This window comes from Xenopus tropicalis, chromosome 5 (assembly GCF_000004195.4).
Source record: "Xenopus tropicalis strain Nigerian chromosome 5, UCB_Xtro_10.0, whole genome shotgun sequence".
NCBI classification, from domain to species: domain Eukaryota; kingdom Metazoa; phylum Chordata; class Amphibia; order Anura; family Pipidae; genus Xenopus; species Xenopus tropicalis.
In genome coordinates this window covers 79,042,218-79,057,860 of record NC_030681.2, presented here as the reverse complement: position 1 = coordinate 79,057,860, position 15,643 = coordinate 79,042,218, and the positions used below count along the sequence as shown (strand labels likewise).

The 15,643-nt window shown below is 38.5% G+C and overlaps 1 protein-coding gene across 6 annotated transcripts; it reads left to right on the top strand.

The window, feature by feature from the left end:
* The first annotated feature begins 3,998 nt into the window (after positions 1 to 3,998).
* Positions 3,999 to 11,768, top strand: mtres1 (mitochondrial transcription rescue factor 1). Of its 6 annotated transcripts, none has more exons than XM_012963125.3 (4): positions 3,999 to 4,074; positions 5,528 to 5,965; positions 7,465 to 7,537; positions 11,284 to 11,768. In XM_012963125.3, exons 2-4 carry the CDS (start codon positions 5,535 to 5,537, stop codon positions 11,467 to 11,469), a joined length of 690 nt encoding a protein of 229 aa, XP_012818579.1. In that variant the 5' UTR covers positions 3,999 to 4,074; positions 5,528 to 5,534; the 3' UTR covers positions 11,470 to 11,768. The 6 variants fall into 6 exon arrangements, with proteins under 6 accessions (XP_012818579.1, NP_001107688.1, XP_017949425.1 ...); NM_001114216.1 differs by having other exon boundaries at positions 4,032 to 4,101; positions 11,284 to 11,765; XM_018093936.2 differs by lacking the exon at positions 3,999 to 4,074 and adding an exon at positions 4,165 to 4,189.
* The last annotated feature ends 3,875 nt before the right edge of the window (positions 11,769 to 15,643 follow it).

Below are 15,643 nucleotides of genomic sequence, written 5' to 3'. Positions count from 1 at the left end.
GTGTGGAGTTATTTTGCTTAACAAACACAATAGAAAAGAAATTGGAACTATTTCTTAGGGTGACAGGTCCCCTTTAATTGAATGTATTTGTCCTATGGCGTATTATCATCTAAAAATAAAATGAAAATATTTTGCCTTACCCAGGCATCCAAACATCAGCGTGGAACTCACATAATGGTCAGCATTTACCTGCACCAGGAGCAATATAGGATACTGGCCAACGCACATTCTGGCTGTTGGCTTTTCCTTATTTTTGTTGTTGATAGTTTGCACGGTTCCAACAATTATTTAAGATGAACCGTTTTTATGTAGTATATAATCCTGACAACTCATAAAAAGTTTGTATTACCATTTAGATCAACAAAAATAACAATTCATTTGTCAAAAGAAATGTATTAGTATTTTCCTCTTGTTAAGTGCTGCAAGTGTGGAGTCAGTGGCCAATTCTGCATATCTTTTTCATTCTTTTTTCAACAGTAATTTTCCTCTGTTAACAAGGTTGTTTTTGACAAAGACCATGAAAAGATCCAACTGATGAAAGAAAATTTAATAAAAATTATGTAATTTACATTTAGAATGCAGCAACTTTTTCTCCTATGGTAAGTAATGAGCATATATTCTATGAACATGTTAAAATGGTTGGACTTGTTGGTTATTAGGATTGAGTTCATATAATGTAACAGCACTGCCCTCTAGAGGCATGGTTAAGCTATGACAGCATATCATATTTATTTTAAAATATTCAGTCCGCAGTTTCCAAGCAGAAGTTGGTAAGGACAGATGCAATATATTCCCAGAAATATCCAGAAGGGCTGTTTTATTAACATAGATACAGTAGCAAAAGCTGCAATGGTTAATCAGTAGTTTAATGCAATAAATTGCTGGTTAACTGAAAATGATTTACAGGTATGGGACCTGTTACCCAGAATGCTTGGGACCCGGAGTTATTCAGATAAAGAGTCTTTCCATAATTTGGATCTTCATAGTCTAAAAAAACTTTAAAACATTCTGATAAGGATTAATTATATTTTAGTTGGGATCAAGTACAAGGTACTGTTTTATTATTACAAAGGGAAAAGAATCACTTTTAAAATGTTCATTATTTGATGGGTGGTGTGAGAGAGGCAATGGAAAAGATCGTTATTTGGTGTGTTTCCATCAGGGAATCAGTGTCCGAACCCACAGGCTCGAACAGAGGGGGGAGGTATGTGACAAAAAGGCTTGTCTCAGTGAGACTTGTCTGTTGGATGGCAGGTATATAGCACCCAGGCTGAGGTACTGGCTCCTTTAAATCTCCAGGGCAGGAGAGGCTAGGACCCTGAAGTATGGCTAGGGAATGCTGGAGCCAATTAGGGAATGCTGGAGCCTATTAGGCAACACCTGAATCATTTAAGATGAGCCTGGGTGTGCAGCAGGTAGAAGTTTCTGAGAGACTTGGAGGTTGATCCTTGTCTGATTGAAGGTCACTCTCAGAGCAGGAGGGCTGCCTGTGTTGGGGACTCCCAGAGGAGCTGGGGGTGCCACCTGCCACTGCGAAGGAGCAGTGGGAGTCGCGACCAGATAGTTCAGTTTCTGAGAGAGACTGAGAGGGGCAGGCTGGACTGACGACAAGCTCCCCTGATTCTGGGACTCCAGAAAAGGACTGCCGGGCATTGGCAGTGAGGATTTGGGTATCCCGTTTGTTGAAACTACAGTCTGGTGAGACTTATGTTTTCTTGAACTGTTTACTTGCAAATACCAAGTTGTGATATGTACTGCTTTACGGTGGAAAATAAAGCACAGGCAGGAGCCTGATCATTTTGGTTGCAAACCAGAGTTGTCTGTCTCATCTGTGAAGCCCAGATTTCCATCCGCTACCGGCTGCTACCAGCTAAATCCCCACAGTGGGAAATGTCCTTTCTTTACTTTGCAGCTTTTGGATAACAAGTTTCAGGATCCCATACCAGTATATACACATTTACTTTGCTAACAAGATGTGTCTGCACTTTTACCTATAAAATCACAAACTACTTTTACTATGAAGTCTTCAGGTTATAAATGGTTGTCTTCATTTGGCTTCAGTTGAATACTGTACTCTGCTCCACCCTAGACTGGCCTGAGTACTGATGACACCTCAGTTTTCCCATGAAATGCTGCAGAGTTTGATCCTTTTACTAGCAATGACTTGGTTTAAATGGATGGAATTTGGAAAAATACTGTATGTAACTATGGGAAGTTAGTAAATTGCCCAAGAGATTCTAAAACATCAACATTTATGTATTTTTTCTAGAAAACAAATATAATGCAGTAACCTGGGTCAGACTTGGAGAAATCTTAATTTTTTCTGCAGGTAGAATTAGTATCACAAATATAAAACATAACATTTCAGTTTAATGTTGTTTATTAGTTTTTCAGACTTTCACATCTCATCTAGCGGATTAACAGCCAGATTCATTAGTGCTCCTAATTTTAAGATTTAACATTAAACATTTTCTTGAATGTTTTTGTGACCAAATTGACCCAAGTGACTTAAATTGCTTACCTTGTACCCCGGGCTCGTGCTCCTGTTAAGAGAGAACCGTACCAGCCTGGGGTACCTGCGTGCGCTTCCGTCTTCCGCGTTGGTACGCTTGCGCATGCGCATTAGAGTGAAAAGCCGGACTTTAACAACAAAGTCAGCTTTTCACTTGAATGCGCATGCACCGGCCCAGGGATTTCGCAGCGGAAGAAGGAGGCGCTCACTACAGGTACCCCGGGCTGGTGCGTTTTTTTCCTAACAGGGGCACCAGCCCTGGGTACAAGGTAAGCGATTTAAGTCACTTGGGGGTGCCTAACATTTTGGCACCCCCAAGTGACTTAACCTTTCCTTCTCCTTTAAACTGCTGGGAATATCTCAAGAATCTCCAGTTTAAATTTGAGTAAATTCAAGTAAATATACATCCCAGATGAGCTGCTCTGCAGGGTCACAAAAAGCTGCCAACTTGATTCAACCATTAGGTATCATTAATGTATAGCTGTCATACATTTCTTTGCCTCCTTTTTACTCTATGACTCAAAACTAAATTTATAATTAGGATATTATAATAAAAAAAAGATGCTTCCATAGGTACAGGAATGGTTTCAAACAAATGAACCCACCCCATAAACAAAGGGGCCCAATCATTAAACCATGACTTTTTGGTGGTTAAAATCACGATTGGAAAAAATTCAGAGTAACCATGATAATTTCTGATGTTCGAAAATGTCAAGAAAATTCTTTTATCGGTCGTACGAAAATACCGTGGTTGCGTTCCAAAAGTCACTAAATTTTCGAATCCAAACATTTGTAAATGGCGCAAAAACTTTCTGGCTTTGAAACTTTCAATGTATGATTTTGGAAACCTCCCATAGGACTCAATGGCAATCTACAGATCCAACCTGGCCAAAAGAAAGTCACAATACCAAAGCTTGAATGAATTCTGAAATGGTCATAGTCTTTGTGAAAAAGACTTTTACGAAGTTAACGAAAACCATGAAAAAGTTCTGGAATTTTAACAATATTATTGTGGACATTATGAAAAGTTCTATAAGTTAGAAAAAATACAAATTTTCCTCAAAAAAAAAAAATTGTGGTTGAATTAATGGGCCCCACAGATCTATGCTATGATAGTGGTTTCTTTTTCAAACCTAATGTTATCAGCTGATCTCACTGCATAAAGCTTTTAACTTGATGGAAAGTCCTGAGAGTAACATTCATTCTTTATTTTGCCTTAAACCCATTAGAACTGGCAGTGGCAGGAACCCTTTAACAGGACTGGACTGGTTATGTAAAAACCACAGACTAGAAAAAGGGCATACCTTTTAACGTCTCTATATGTATATATAAATATAGTAATGACTATACAATAGATTATTTTACACAACTAACAATTATCTAGTCCTCACCAAATTCTAAAATCAGGAAATTCTGCATGTGACAAGTAGCAGTTATGTACTGAGCCGATAGATGGCGCAAGCAGCCTTCAGCATAGATAATGCACAAACGGAAGTGAAAAGGCGATAGGCGGAGGTTTGGGATGTGTAAAAGAAGTGAGGTCACGGCTCAGTCCTACGAGGGTGAATTTGGGGATTTTACCATTTGAGGTGAGGGGGGGGGGGGGGGTAGCAATGTGTGTGGTAAAATAGTACGGGCTTTATGCAATGCAGGGCAATGGAATCATGCGCAGTTTCAGTAAGGTTTTGCTATTGAGATTTACGCGTGGGGAATGGGGAGCTGCCTGTACCCGGGCAGAGGCACTTGCGGCTCGACCTTTCTGTGTGCTACTGAGCTGGTTCTTAGCAAGTTACATAAGCGCGTCTTACACGCTGCGGGTAAAGCAGGCACTTGTACGGAGTAGGCGGGGCTTGTGCGGTGTGACCTTGTGTGAGCCTTCCTTGCTTCCTACTACTGGGCTTTTGTATAATGTGCTGGTGCGTGTGCATGTTGTGTTGGCCTTTTGCACCAAACGAGGCAGTCACAAATCAAATTTTCTTTGCAATTTATTTTTCATGTTAAAAGTTATTAGCCATATTATTCTGCAAAATAGTGGCTTTTAGTGCAACAACTATATTTAAGGCTTGGCCAGGATCAGAGAATATGGAGTTCTGTAGCTGTACTGACACAGGCAGAGGGCAAAGAGATGCTTTCTGTCCCTACAGTGTTGTTTGCCACTCACTGTCCTGTCAGATGTGCCTTATACTTGCCAGCAGGGTGTGTTAGCAGAGGAAATGATCGAACCTGCCCAATGTGTGTACAAAAGATCAATATAACAAAGTGAATAATGTAAAATATAAGGATATTACACGTCGTAAGTGATTTATAATATCCTGACATTTTACAAAAGGTGGTGTAATTTATTGTAATACACACAATTTAGGGAGTCATGTGACAAATTAAGTCACAAATCACCAGGTCTTGGAGCTCTGAGGTAACATAATATATGATTTATTTAAAATTATTTGTTAAAATTGCAGACTTGTTGAAATGCATACATTGTGTACGGCACCTGTGCATTTCAAATGAGTTTTTCACTCTCACCCTTGAAAAGATTCTTTGTATGTCCCATGAATTTTCAGTCACTGTTTTACTTATTCCCCATTTCCAATGTCACAGGATTGGCCAGCAAGCTTCTGTGATATTAATGCAAATATTATGTTTGTAAATTAGTCTTACTCAAGCTGGATCATAGCAAAATCTGCACAATAATGGCTTATAAAGTTAGTAAATGATCTGTATAATTTTGAAGATTATTTTTCAGTTAGGCTGGAAGTTTAGAAGATTTTGCAAGCAGGGCCCTCAGTATTCCATTTTTGGTCTTTATAGCTTGATTGTTGTATTTACTAGAGGGTGCCAATTTGTTGGGCATTTCGAAATGAATAAAATCATTAGACCCTGGTCTGGCTCCACCTGTTTTTTGAAAAGGGCAAAAACAGGTATTGCTACTTTGACTTACCAGTTCACTGCTTGTATGTGTTTTCTTGCAGATGTGATTAATCATCTCGTAAGTCATTACATTTTTTTTTCAATCAGGAAGGCTATGACTGGCATCAGATTTTCTGTCCGTGCCTTTAGAAATGCCCAAACCTGCATCAGACTCTGCCAGGATCCCTATATGATGTGCAGAACATGCAGCTGGACACTGTGCAGGCATTTGTCATATTACCATGGACATTGTAGAAAGCCACTCCTTGGTGTTCTCCCTACAGATTCCACTGGGTTTCTGACAGTGTCGTCTGAAAATTGCTTACTGAGTCCATTTAGGTTAAAAAGTAAGAAGAGTCACAAGAAAGGTAGTAAAGGCTCATCTGAAGAAGTGGAGGAGGAGGAGCGTGATCCAGAAGATGTCAGTGACTATGAAGATGAACCTGAAGATCTTAATGTACAGAAAGACTATAAAGACTTAGAGAAAGCTGTGCAATCATTTCGCTTTGATGTTATCCTTACTGCTGGCCTGGACATATCTAGAAAGTAAGTAAATTGCAAGCAAGTTTTTTTTTTGGTTTTTTTTTGGTTTTTTTTAACCCAATATCACACAGACACTGGTGTATGGGCTAATAATAAAGTAATGGGCTCTGTTTCTAGTATTTGTGAGGCTCTTTTATAAATATGGTGAGGCTAAGTGGACGTGTGATGTTGTCTTGTATGGCAGGACCTCCTTTTAACTTCTATAGCAAGCGTATATAGAAAGTACTAAATATTCCACTTATTTGGGTAATAGCTGTGTAAAATGTATACAAATGTGGAATCTGTAAGCTTAGTTTTAATAGTCATTTGTGTTCCAGTTATGCGAGAACCAATTTGCTAAACATGTGAAGCCTTGGTAGATATCAAGTTTCTATTTGTACCATGGTCTAGTCATGAGTCGAACAAATCAACGGTCCACCGAGCTTCTCTTTTTAACTGAAAATGTATCAAGCTTTTGCTGGTTGAAAGGTTTCTTTATACAGAGGGCTGCTAGGTGGACTGGTGGTTTATTTGACTTTACTCACTGAGACCCCAAAGTAGAATGTGACTTTAGTGGGGGGGTGCTGACAGACAGCCTGCAAGTGCTTGAGCAGCGGGGGGGATGTTATTGTGTGGGACAGACGTTGCCTGCAGGTCGGGGGGGGGGGGGTGCCGCTGCTGTTATTGTAAGGGACAGACGCATGTGCAGTGAGGTAAAGGAAGTGGGCATCCCTATTAAAGATGGCGGTGCTGTTCATTGAAAAGAGTCTGTAGTATGTAGTAAGTGTATCTCAGTAAATCTTTCTCTAGGCAAGCCAGAAATATAGCGTTTCTACATAGCGATAGTACTATTGAATAGTGTGCTTATAGAAGGATTCCTTCTATAACCTACTCAGCCCCCTCCATTTGGATGTTAGCTACTGAGCATGCTCAGTTCATGTAAGCTGAGGTTACTAAACATGGGCCCCTGTCCAGCAGCCAGTGAAGAGATGGCATTGCTGGTTTCCATAGATACTCTGCTTTAGTTGTCTGCTCCTATTTTTTTTCTCCTAACCTCCTCTCCTGAGCTCAGCTTAACCACTACAATGCTAAGCAGGATTTCTGCCTGTGTAAGCCTGTATAACCAGAAGTTCTCCCTGTGTGAGCCTGCATTCTTCATTGCATGAACTTTATAGTACATGTGTGCTGTTTGCTGATGATATCAGATGGTTTTAAATGGCTGCCAGAAGAAAGCTGCTATTTGTTTTAGGAAAATGAGATGGTGCTGGCGAACAGAGGGAAAATGATGCACTGCGGGTGGGGGGAAATGTTCCCAACCTATACACGTCCTTAAAAAAAACAAACAAAAAAAACTTGATTTGCTTAAAAAAAAAACACGGAACAGTTGCACCATGAATATGATAAGTCAGTAGCAGACATGTCAGACTGTTCTGTTGTTGTAGTCAGCAAATGATAATGTACATAATTAAAATATTAAAATATTTTTTTTTTCTTATTTTTAATATTCTTATTTCTTCCTAAAGCAAAATAGAAGAAGCCTTTTATAATAGTTTACTGCGCCTGAATGGGGAGAAACTGTGGAAGAAGAGCCGAGCGGTATGTTACCTGTTCTTGCTGTTGCACTACATCTCCTATCATTCCCTGACAGACAGTAGGTGGCATAGTGTGAGAGGTATTTTAGCATCAAGTGTGAAGGCTGTAGGGTAAACATTCCTATTCTGTCTATTACCCAAATGTTTCTTTAACTCTTTCCCTGCCAACAACGTAGGTACTACGTTGTTTTAAAAAAAGCAGTTATGTGACTTATTGTACAGTGCTGCGGAATATGTTGGTGCTTTATAAATAAATGTTAATAATAATAATGTGCCAACAACGTAGTACCTACGTTATTCCTACTAGTGCGATTCTCTCTGCACCGGCGGCTTTGCCCCCCAACCCCCTCGGCAACAAGCCAAGGGGGCTGGCAAGTCAGTCCAGCGCTGAGATCGTATCACAGCACCTACCTGCACGCAGCAAACGTGATTGCATGCGTCTACTGCTTGTCCTGTGTCTTCCCCTGCTCCTTGCTCCCCTAAGCTCCGCCCATGCACTTCCTGTGCTGCAAGGACTTCAGAGAGGACTGCCTGGGATCCCTGAGACCTTCTACTGGTAAGTGCTCTTTATTTGCCTAATACACACACTTACACACAATTTAGCACAGTTTTTTTTCCCATTTTGGACATTCTAGCACACTTCAGCATACTTATATACACACTGTCACACAAATTTTAGATGTGTGCACACATGTATACACAATTTTTTTTTTTTTTTTTACCCCTTTGTCTTTAGTTTTTTCCCTAAAAAATTTATTTTGGCAGCATGGCTATTGGATCTACTATTCTAACCACTAATTATGCTGTTGTGTGACTTATTTTGTTGTTTCATTGATTTACACAATTTTTGTGGTTTTATTGCATTTTTATCCCTGTATAAGTGTACAAAAATAACTTTACCTATTTTGAATTCCTCAGAATGTGTACTTTCCAAAAATATATGGTTTCCTGGGGGTCCCTGTATAGTTATGGGGGGTTACGGCACATAATATGTTGACAGGGGGCTCTGTGTCCAAAAGTTGAGTTGGCAGGTGAGAAATCCATATGTGCTATTTTCATTTTGGGGTTAGTACATACCGCAGACTTTGGTATATCTATGCATATCAGGCATCAAACTGTTCAGTAGGCCTCTGGTGTTCCTATTTAGGGTGATGTGTCATTATATGTAAGAAATGTTGTAAGATAAATATGGCAAATTGCAACAATTTTAGGCCTTTTTCAGAAAAGTCATAAAAACCATTAAATTTAGGAAAGCTTTCCAGATTGGTACTTTGGTGTAGAAAGTCTTCTTTACCCATATTGGATTTGTCAGAATGTGTACTTTCCAAAAAGATATGGCTTTGAGGGGTCACCCTACATTTCTGCAGCTTCTACCCCTCATAAAACTGCCATGTGTTTATGAATTAAGTAAATGTAAGCCATGAAATTAGTGTGCACAAGGTATATTTTGGGGTCTATAAGTGCCATGTGCTTTGGTAAACCTATGTACAGTGGGCATCAAACTGTTCAGTAGACCTCTTGGGTTCATATTTAAGGTGTTTTATCTTAGTACCTAATGACCTGTAGAAAATAAGATGCTGCAATATGGAAGTTTTGAGGTGATTTTTGGAAATGTGATAAAAATCGTCAAACTTAGGAAAGCTTTGCAGTTGGTACTTTGGAGTAGAAAGACACGGGTACCCATTTGAGATTCAGGGGAATGTGTACTTTACAAAAATATATGACTTTCTGGGGTGAGCGTACTTTTTTTGTAGCATTATCCCACACAAAGCATGTAAATGTGTTGATGTTTGCAGGAGCTGAAATGACAGAAATGACAGTTCATATGGGGGTATGTTCACATTGGGGCCCCTATATGCCACATACTTAGGTTAACCTATACATATTGGGCAGGACCCCTGGCTTTCAAATTCAGGGTGTTTTATTTGGTTACTTTATGACCTGTAGGAGTTAAGATACTATAGACTGGAAGCTTTGAAGCGATTTTTAAAAAATTTCACAAATTTTGATAAAAACCAATAACTTTAGGAAAGCATTGCAACTTGATAGTTTGGAGTAGACAGACAGTTGTGCCTATTCTGTATTCCTCAGAATCTATTCTTTCTAAAAATGTATAATTTTCTGGGATAAACCTTCTGTTAGTGGAATTTTTGGCCTTGAAATTGCTTTGGAAATTTGGTAGTGTACTGCTGGGAGTTTTTGACCTATACAAGTGAGAAATCTCCATAAAACTATATATATTTGGTATTGGCACGATCAGGAGACATGGGACTTTCCAAATCAGTTGTATTTTCGTGCATAAACTAATTTTTGTTTCTGGTGCATGTGTTTATATTTTGGAAAATATGATTATTTTTTTTTTTATTTTTTAGACATTTAGAAGCCTATATCTTGTTACAGAATTGGAATTACACAAAAATTCTACCATATTTTAAAAGCTTAGGTTGTCCTGAAAAAAACAATATATTGTTTTCCTGGGTAAACTGAAAGGCCCCTAAAGTGATACAGTGCAAAATGTTCAAAAACTGTCTGGCAGTAGAAGTTCTGCTTTGTCCAAAATGGCTGGCAGTGAAAGGGTTAAACCAAAATAAGTCATTCCTTTCTAGTAGGAAGATGTAATATCTGTGTGTATAGATTTATAAGGTCATTTTCATATCTAGAAGTAAGCATTGGCTAAGTGGCTTGCTTAGCTTTACTAGCAAATTTGGTTTGTAACTTTCATTCAGAGAACGACAAGGACCAGTTCTTTAATATAAATATACAAAGAGGACTAGTTAAAGAAGAATAATTGCCAACCCCCTACACCACCCATTTTGTCCCTATGTTTGTACTTTCTATAAAAACACATGATTGGGTATTCTAGCATCTTCCGTCCCTTCAGATCTTCTGTCCGATCACATGCACAGTTGATGATCTGATCTGGACCTAGCTTCAAATGTACATGCTCCAGATGGCTAGCTCTGACAGAAGAGTATCTGAAGCAGTGAGAGATGGCTATTGCCAACCCTGCTGAGCAGCTCTGGCTCTGCATTTTTATAGCAGGTAAAATGCACTTTTAACAGTAAGGCAAATGTGTCTTTTTCCACCTGCCTCTAAACACAGACAAACAAGCGACGCGATTCCATACACCTTGTCCTATTACTGCATGACAGAAACTGTTGGCGTGTGTAGATACATGGAGTGGATTTTGGCATAAAAATGCATACTCTGGCATTTCGTGCTAAAATCCGTTCTGTGTGTCTGCACGCAGGCCAATTCTGTGCCTGTTATGGCAGATACAGAACAAAGTGTATGGGACTGGGTTACTATTTCTTAGCCTTAAGGGTAGTGCATGAATAAAGGGGGAGCTGATAGAGGGCATCTGGAGTTGGTGTGGGTTTTATACTTTAATATATAAGTGCCCTTGTACGGTATGAATAACCAATAAAAAAATTAGCTTAGAGAATGGGCATGTCTAAATAAGTAATTGACTTTAGTAGGGAGCATGAGATGAGGTTGAGCTATAGAAAGGGATGGAGTATAGCTGCTCTTACATAGGACTTAGCTGCCAGTAATGCCTCAGACAAAAAAAAGTACCTTGCAAACCTCTTTGCACTGCTGGTTGCCTTCATGTACCAGACCTGCTGCAAATAAGTGCAAATCAGTATTTGCAGGTGGCATAAAATTGCAAAAAACAGTTGTACTCTTTGTTTTTTTAAAAAAAATCTGATATAATTATGCCCTAAAATGCTGTTTTTTTTTTTCTCTAAGGTAAAAGTTGGAGACACGCTGGATTTAATAGTTGAAGAAGACAAACAAAATGAAACAACAACTGTAATGAGAATAATTTTTAAACATGTGTTAGAGGAGAAAACGACAACAGAAAAATACAAGGTGGTACTGAGACGCTGGAAGAACCTGAAGATTCCAAAACAAGACACATTACATATAAAATAACTAAACTGAGTGTGTTAGCCAGAGACATTTTGGGTATTAAATGCACAATATATTATAAATCACATATTTGGTTTGTTATGGTTACCCAAACTATATTATTTTCTGCTATGATATCTTTGCATAAAGGGCACTTAGACATCATCAGGCTTCTACTGCATAGAATGTACTGGAAAATACAAATCCTCAAGCTGTGGGCTAGGACTGCGCCAACATTTTAGATGTTACACTTGAAAACTGTTTATAAACTGGATTATTTGTGCCTTTACATTTTTACATAAAGTCAAAACATGAATCTTTTATGCTTGGAGAATGTTATTTTATATTAAGAAAGGGCTGGAGTATGGCTGCCATCAGAGGCGTCTTTCAGAAATTCCAGTGCAGGATGTGTGGAAAGATGCATGCCTCCCAATATTCCCAATTATTAGGGTATTGGTAGGTGTGACCCAGGGGTAGTCTATTTAGATGAAAAAATTTTATATCTTTAGGCCTTATTCTATTCCGTTGGAAATGCCAACCCCTCTTTAAGTGGCCTGGGCTGGAAGACAACAAACGAACAGAAGACCTTCCTCGCACACCCTTGGCTTTCCAAAGCAATTTAGCGCTCCGTGCACAGTGCTGGAGGGATCGGCACCCTCCCAAAAAGCACTGGCACTCAGAGCTGCAAACGGGACTAGCCCTTTAAAAAATCTTTATTGCTGAGGTGCAACGTTTCGGGGCGAAGTGACCCCATTATCAAGCATGCAAGATTTTTTAAAGGGCTAGTCCCGTTTGCAGCTCTGAGTGCCAGTGCTTTTGTTTTTGCTACCTGGAAGACGACAACCCATTCCTTCTGGGGGGCATAAGCACTTGCAAACTATGAATTTTGGGCCTTGCAAGTATTATCTGGTTGTGTAAGATAAAAGCCAGCTGGCACTCAAAACAAATGAACTGTAACATGATTTTAAAAGAGGAATTTCAATCGGCATCATTTAAAAATCCATTTTGTAATTAAACTAGATGGTTGTAGCAAACAATGATCTTTTTAATGCACTAAGGCTGATTTGTTTGAGTGAAGGCTGTTAAAAACCCAAAATTGAGTCCAAATGTATTGACAGCAGACTCAGCAATTTCTGGGGGGGTCCAAAAGTATTCAGTGGGTATGTACAATGTTATTCCGTGGTGTCTGCTGTTTTTTTGACAATGCAAGAGCCTAAAGTAAAGGCCACGTTGCAGGTAGACATCACATAAAAATCATTGGCCCTTTGAGACAGGACTTCAACTTTGATTGGGTTTCTCAGTGATTTACCAACTAGTAAATATGCCCACGTCTGTCTTTTCTGTGCAGTGCTCTAAATGCATGCCTGCAATCTAATAAATATGGAAATTGATTTATAGATCTTCTACACAGAAATGACAGGCTTATTTGTCTCCCCTACAGACAGCACTGTCTCTCACACTTGGGCGTTTAAATGATTGTCTGCTGGAAAGATGAACATTCATATTTTTTGTTTTTATGGGCAGGTAAGTGGGCTTTTGCGAGTTCTATAGTTATAACCTAATACAAGGCAATCAGTCCAAGAAGCTCTGTGCTGGCTTAAATTCTCCACTTTTACATTTCACTTAAATGCAGCCCATAGGCTGCTATGGCCTTATAGGTGGTGGAGACTTGCTATTACCGTAGAGCAAATGGTGTAGCTCTGTTACCAATGGCAGGGCTTAACGGGAAACTAGGTATGAAAATCTAACCTTTCAAAGAATCGTATTAACTTGCCTTATACATATCAATAAATATTTAGTTTACCTTGTGCCACTGTATTGTGATGTGTATGCTTCACTCATTGTACACTTGGCAGGACTCAGGAAAATCATATTTGTAACATGAAGAAGTGTGCAATAAAAGACAGCTCTGTCTATTCATTGGCTTATGTAGCCTAGCACGCATGCATGTCCTTGTGTGTATGGGCATAGTGGATCTTGCAAGTCAGAGGGTGGTATTTTAGTATTTAATATGGCAGCATTCTCTTTTAGGATAATTTCAAATTCTAAATATTTTTCATAAAAAGGCTGTATTTAGATGAAAAGATTTTACATATGAGCTATTTTATATATCGGAGACTTGCAATATGCAAGGGTATATATTTATTAAGAAAACCTCTATGCACAATACATTGTATTATAACTTAACTGTTGTGTGGCTGTTTTGTCATTTACTATAGGGTCTTGAAGAGCACTCATGGTTTTTATTTTCAAATTGGTAACTAAATTATTTCCTTGTAGTGTTTTTAAATTGATTTAAAAAAAACCTACTTGAGTGAGAGTTAGCGGTAACTTAACTAGATTTGTGTGTAACTTGTTATGCATATTTATTATAGTGTATAAGCCAACATGACCGGTGATGCTGACTATAGCAACCAATCAGATCTTTGCTAGTAGGTGACTCAAATCTATCTGGTGATTGGTTGTTATGGGCAACATCACAGGTGATGTTGGCTTATACACTATAATAAATATGCCCCTAACTGTATAAATATCTGTAGTGTGAAGCTGTGCAGACTCACTCGCGTCTGTTATCTGTTGGCTAAAACTGGACATACCTGTAAGGATCTGCTTATTTTGCCAGTTTGGCAAACAAACATTTCTTTATCTGATCTGTTGGGGTCAATGAAATGTAATTAGTAGCAAACAGCCTAATGGGATTTTCGATCCAGTCAGATCAATATCTGTACAATTGTTTAGCTACTGAAGGTGAACTTTTTGGTTGTCCATTTTCATGAATTACCCAATTGACATCTTAGGCCTCTATTACACATCATGTTTTCTCTGCTGCCATAAATTTGCTTCTGGAGAAAAGGCCATAGGCATCCGAATCCGAATGTGTGTAGTGACAAGAAAGGAATACAATCCTCCTGTCACTGCACATTGCATACATTTTGACCACAATATGGCCATTTGCATTTTCTGACCAAATCTTCCCCTTGTGTGTAGTGAGAGGAGAAATGCATTCATTCCAGTTACTACGGATGTGGGCAGGACTAGCCTTGAATTGCCAGCAGGAAAAAAACCTGTTGTGCCATAGTCATTATTATGCATGCTTTTCTACATGTGCCATTATATTCATTAACATTGAGCATTTAGGATGTACTAGAAAATCTAGAATAATAGGGCAAATGGAAATCTTTAGTAAAAACATGTTTATTTGAATTAACCCTAACTTGGCAGATAACATGTGCATTCTTAGTTCCTAAAAAATGCATACAGTTTATTCTTAAGTGTTAGATAACAAAACAAGGACTTCTCAATAGAAATAAAATCAGTGTCCAAATAACAAACATCTAACCTGAGACAAAGAAGAGAATTTTGTACATAAATAGAGGAAGGCAAACAGCTATTAATAATACAGCTGCAAACTGCATTTAGACATCTTGCAAAAGAAACAGCCAGTAGCCTATGACATATAAAACAAAGATAATTCAGCAGGAAATGTATTTTAACACTTTACACCCCCACAAGGAAAAGCAACAAAAATTCCTTCAGCTTGGAAAATATGCTGGCTCCTCTGGGTGTGAAGCTGTTAATAAGTGTGTGCAATATTAACAAATACAGGTCAGAAGAGACTGCCATACATTGGAAATATTTAATTTAGACTTGTTATTTCTAGAATAAATGATCTCAATATACATCATTTACATCTAAAGCATCGTAGCGCTGTTCTTAAAATACACTTGAGCTGCAAAATAATGACACATTAGATTGTAAAAGGCTTAGCACCAAGAGCTAAAAAGTACATTCCTACACAGAGACTCAAAAGGATATACAGTACATTTATGCCAGGGAATGAAGAGGACATTTAGCAGCAATTCCTTGAGGATTACTGACTTGAAAATCCTGCAAAATATCGGTATATTAAAACAAAAAGTGCTCCAGCTAAATTCCTGCAATAGCAGGGAGTTACAGAAACATTACATACAGATCTCAATTTTCAAATTTTGGCACATTATAGTTAAAAAAAACATCTTAGTTAAGAGGTGAGTCACATTATATTAGAATTGTTTGTTTAGGGGTGTTTGTCTTACGATACAGAAATTGACACAGTGGGGGTACCAAAAATTTTCCTGTCCATACGTATTCCTGTATTTACTTGCGCTGATACTGAGCACTATATTAAACAAATAACCTTGAAAAATACATTGTCAGC

Excerpts from the sequence above, each read along its gene's own strand:
- mtres1 (XM_012963124.3), top strand. Across the intron at positions 5,966-7,464 it reads GGCCTGGACATATCTAGAAA|CAAAATAGAAGAAGCCTTTT; the intron begins GTAAGTAAATTG and ends TTCTTCCTAAAG. Across the intron at positions 7,538-11,283 it reads TGTGGAAGAAGAGCCGAGCG|GTAAAAGTTGGAGACACGCT; the intron begins GTATGTTACCTG and ends TTTTTCTCTAAG.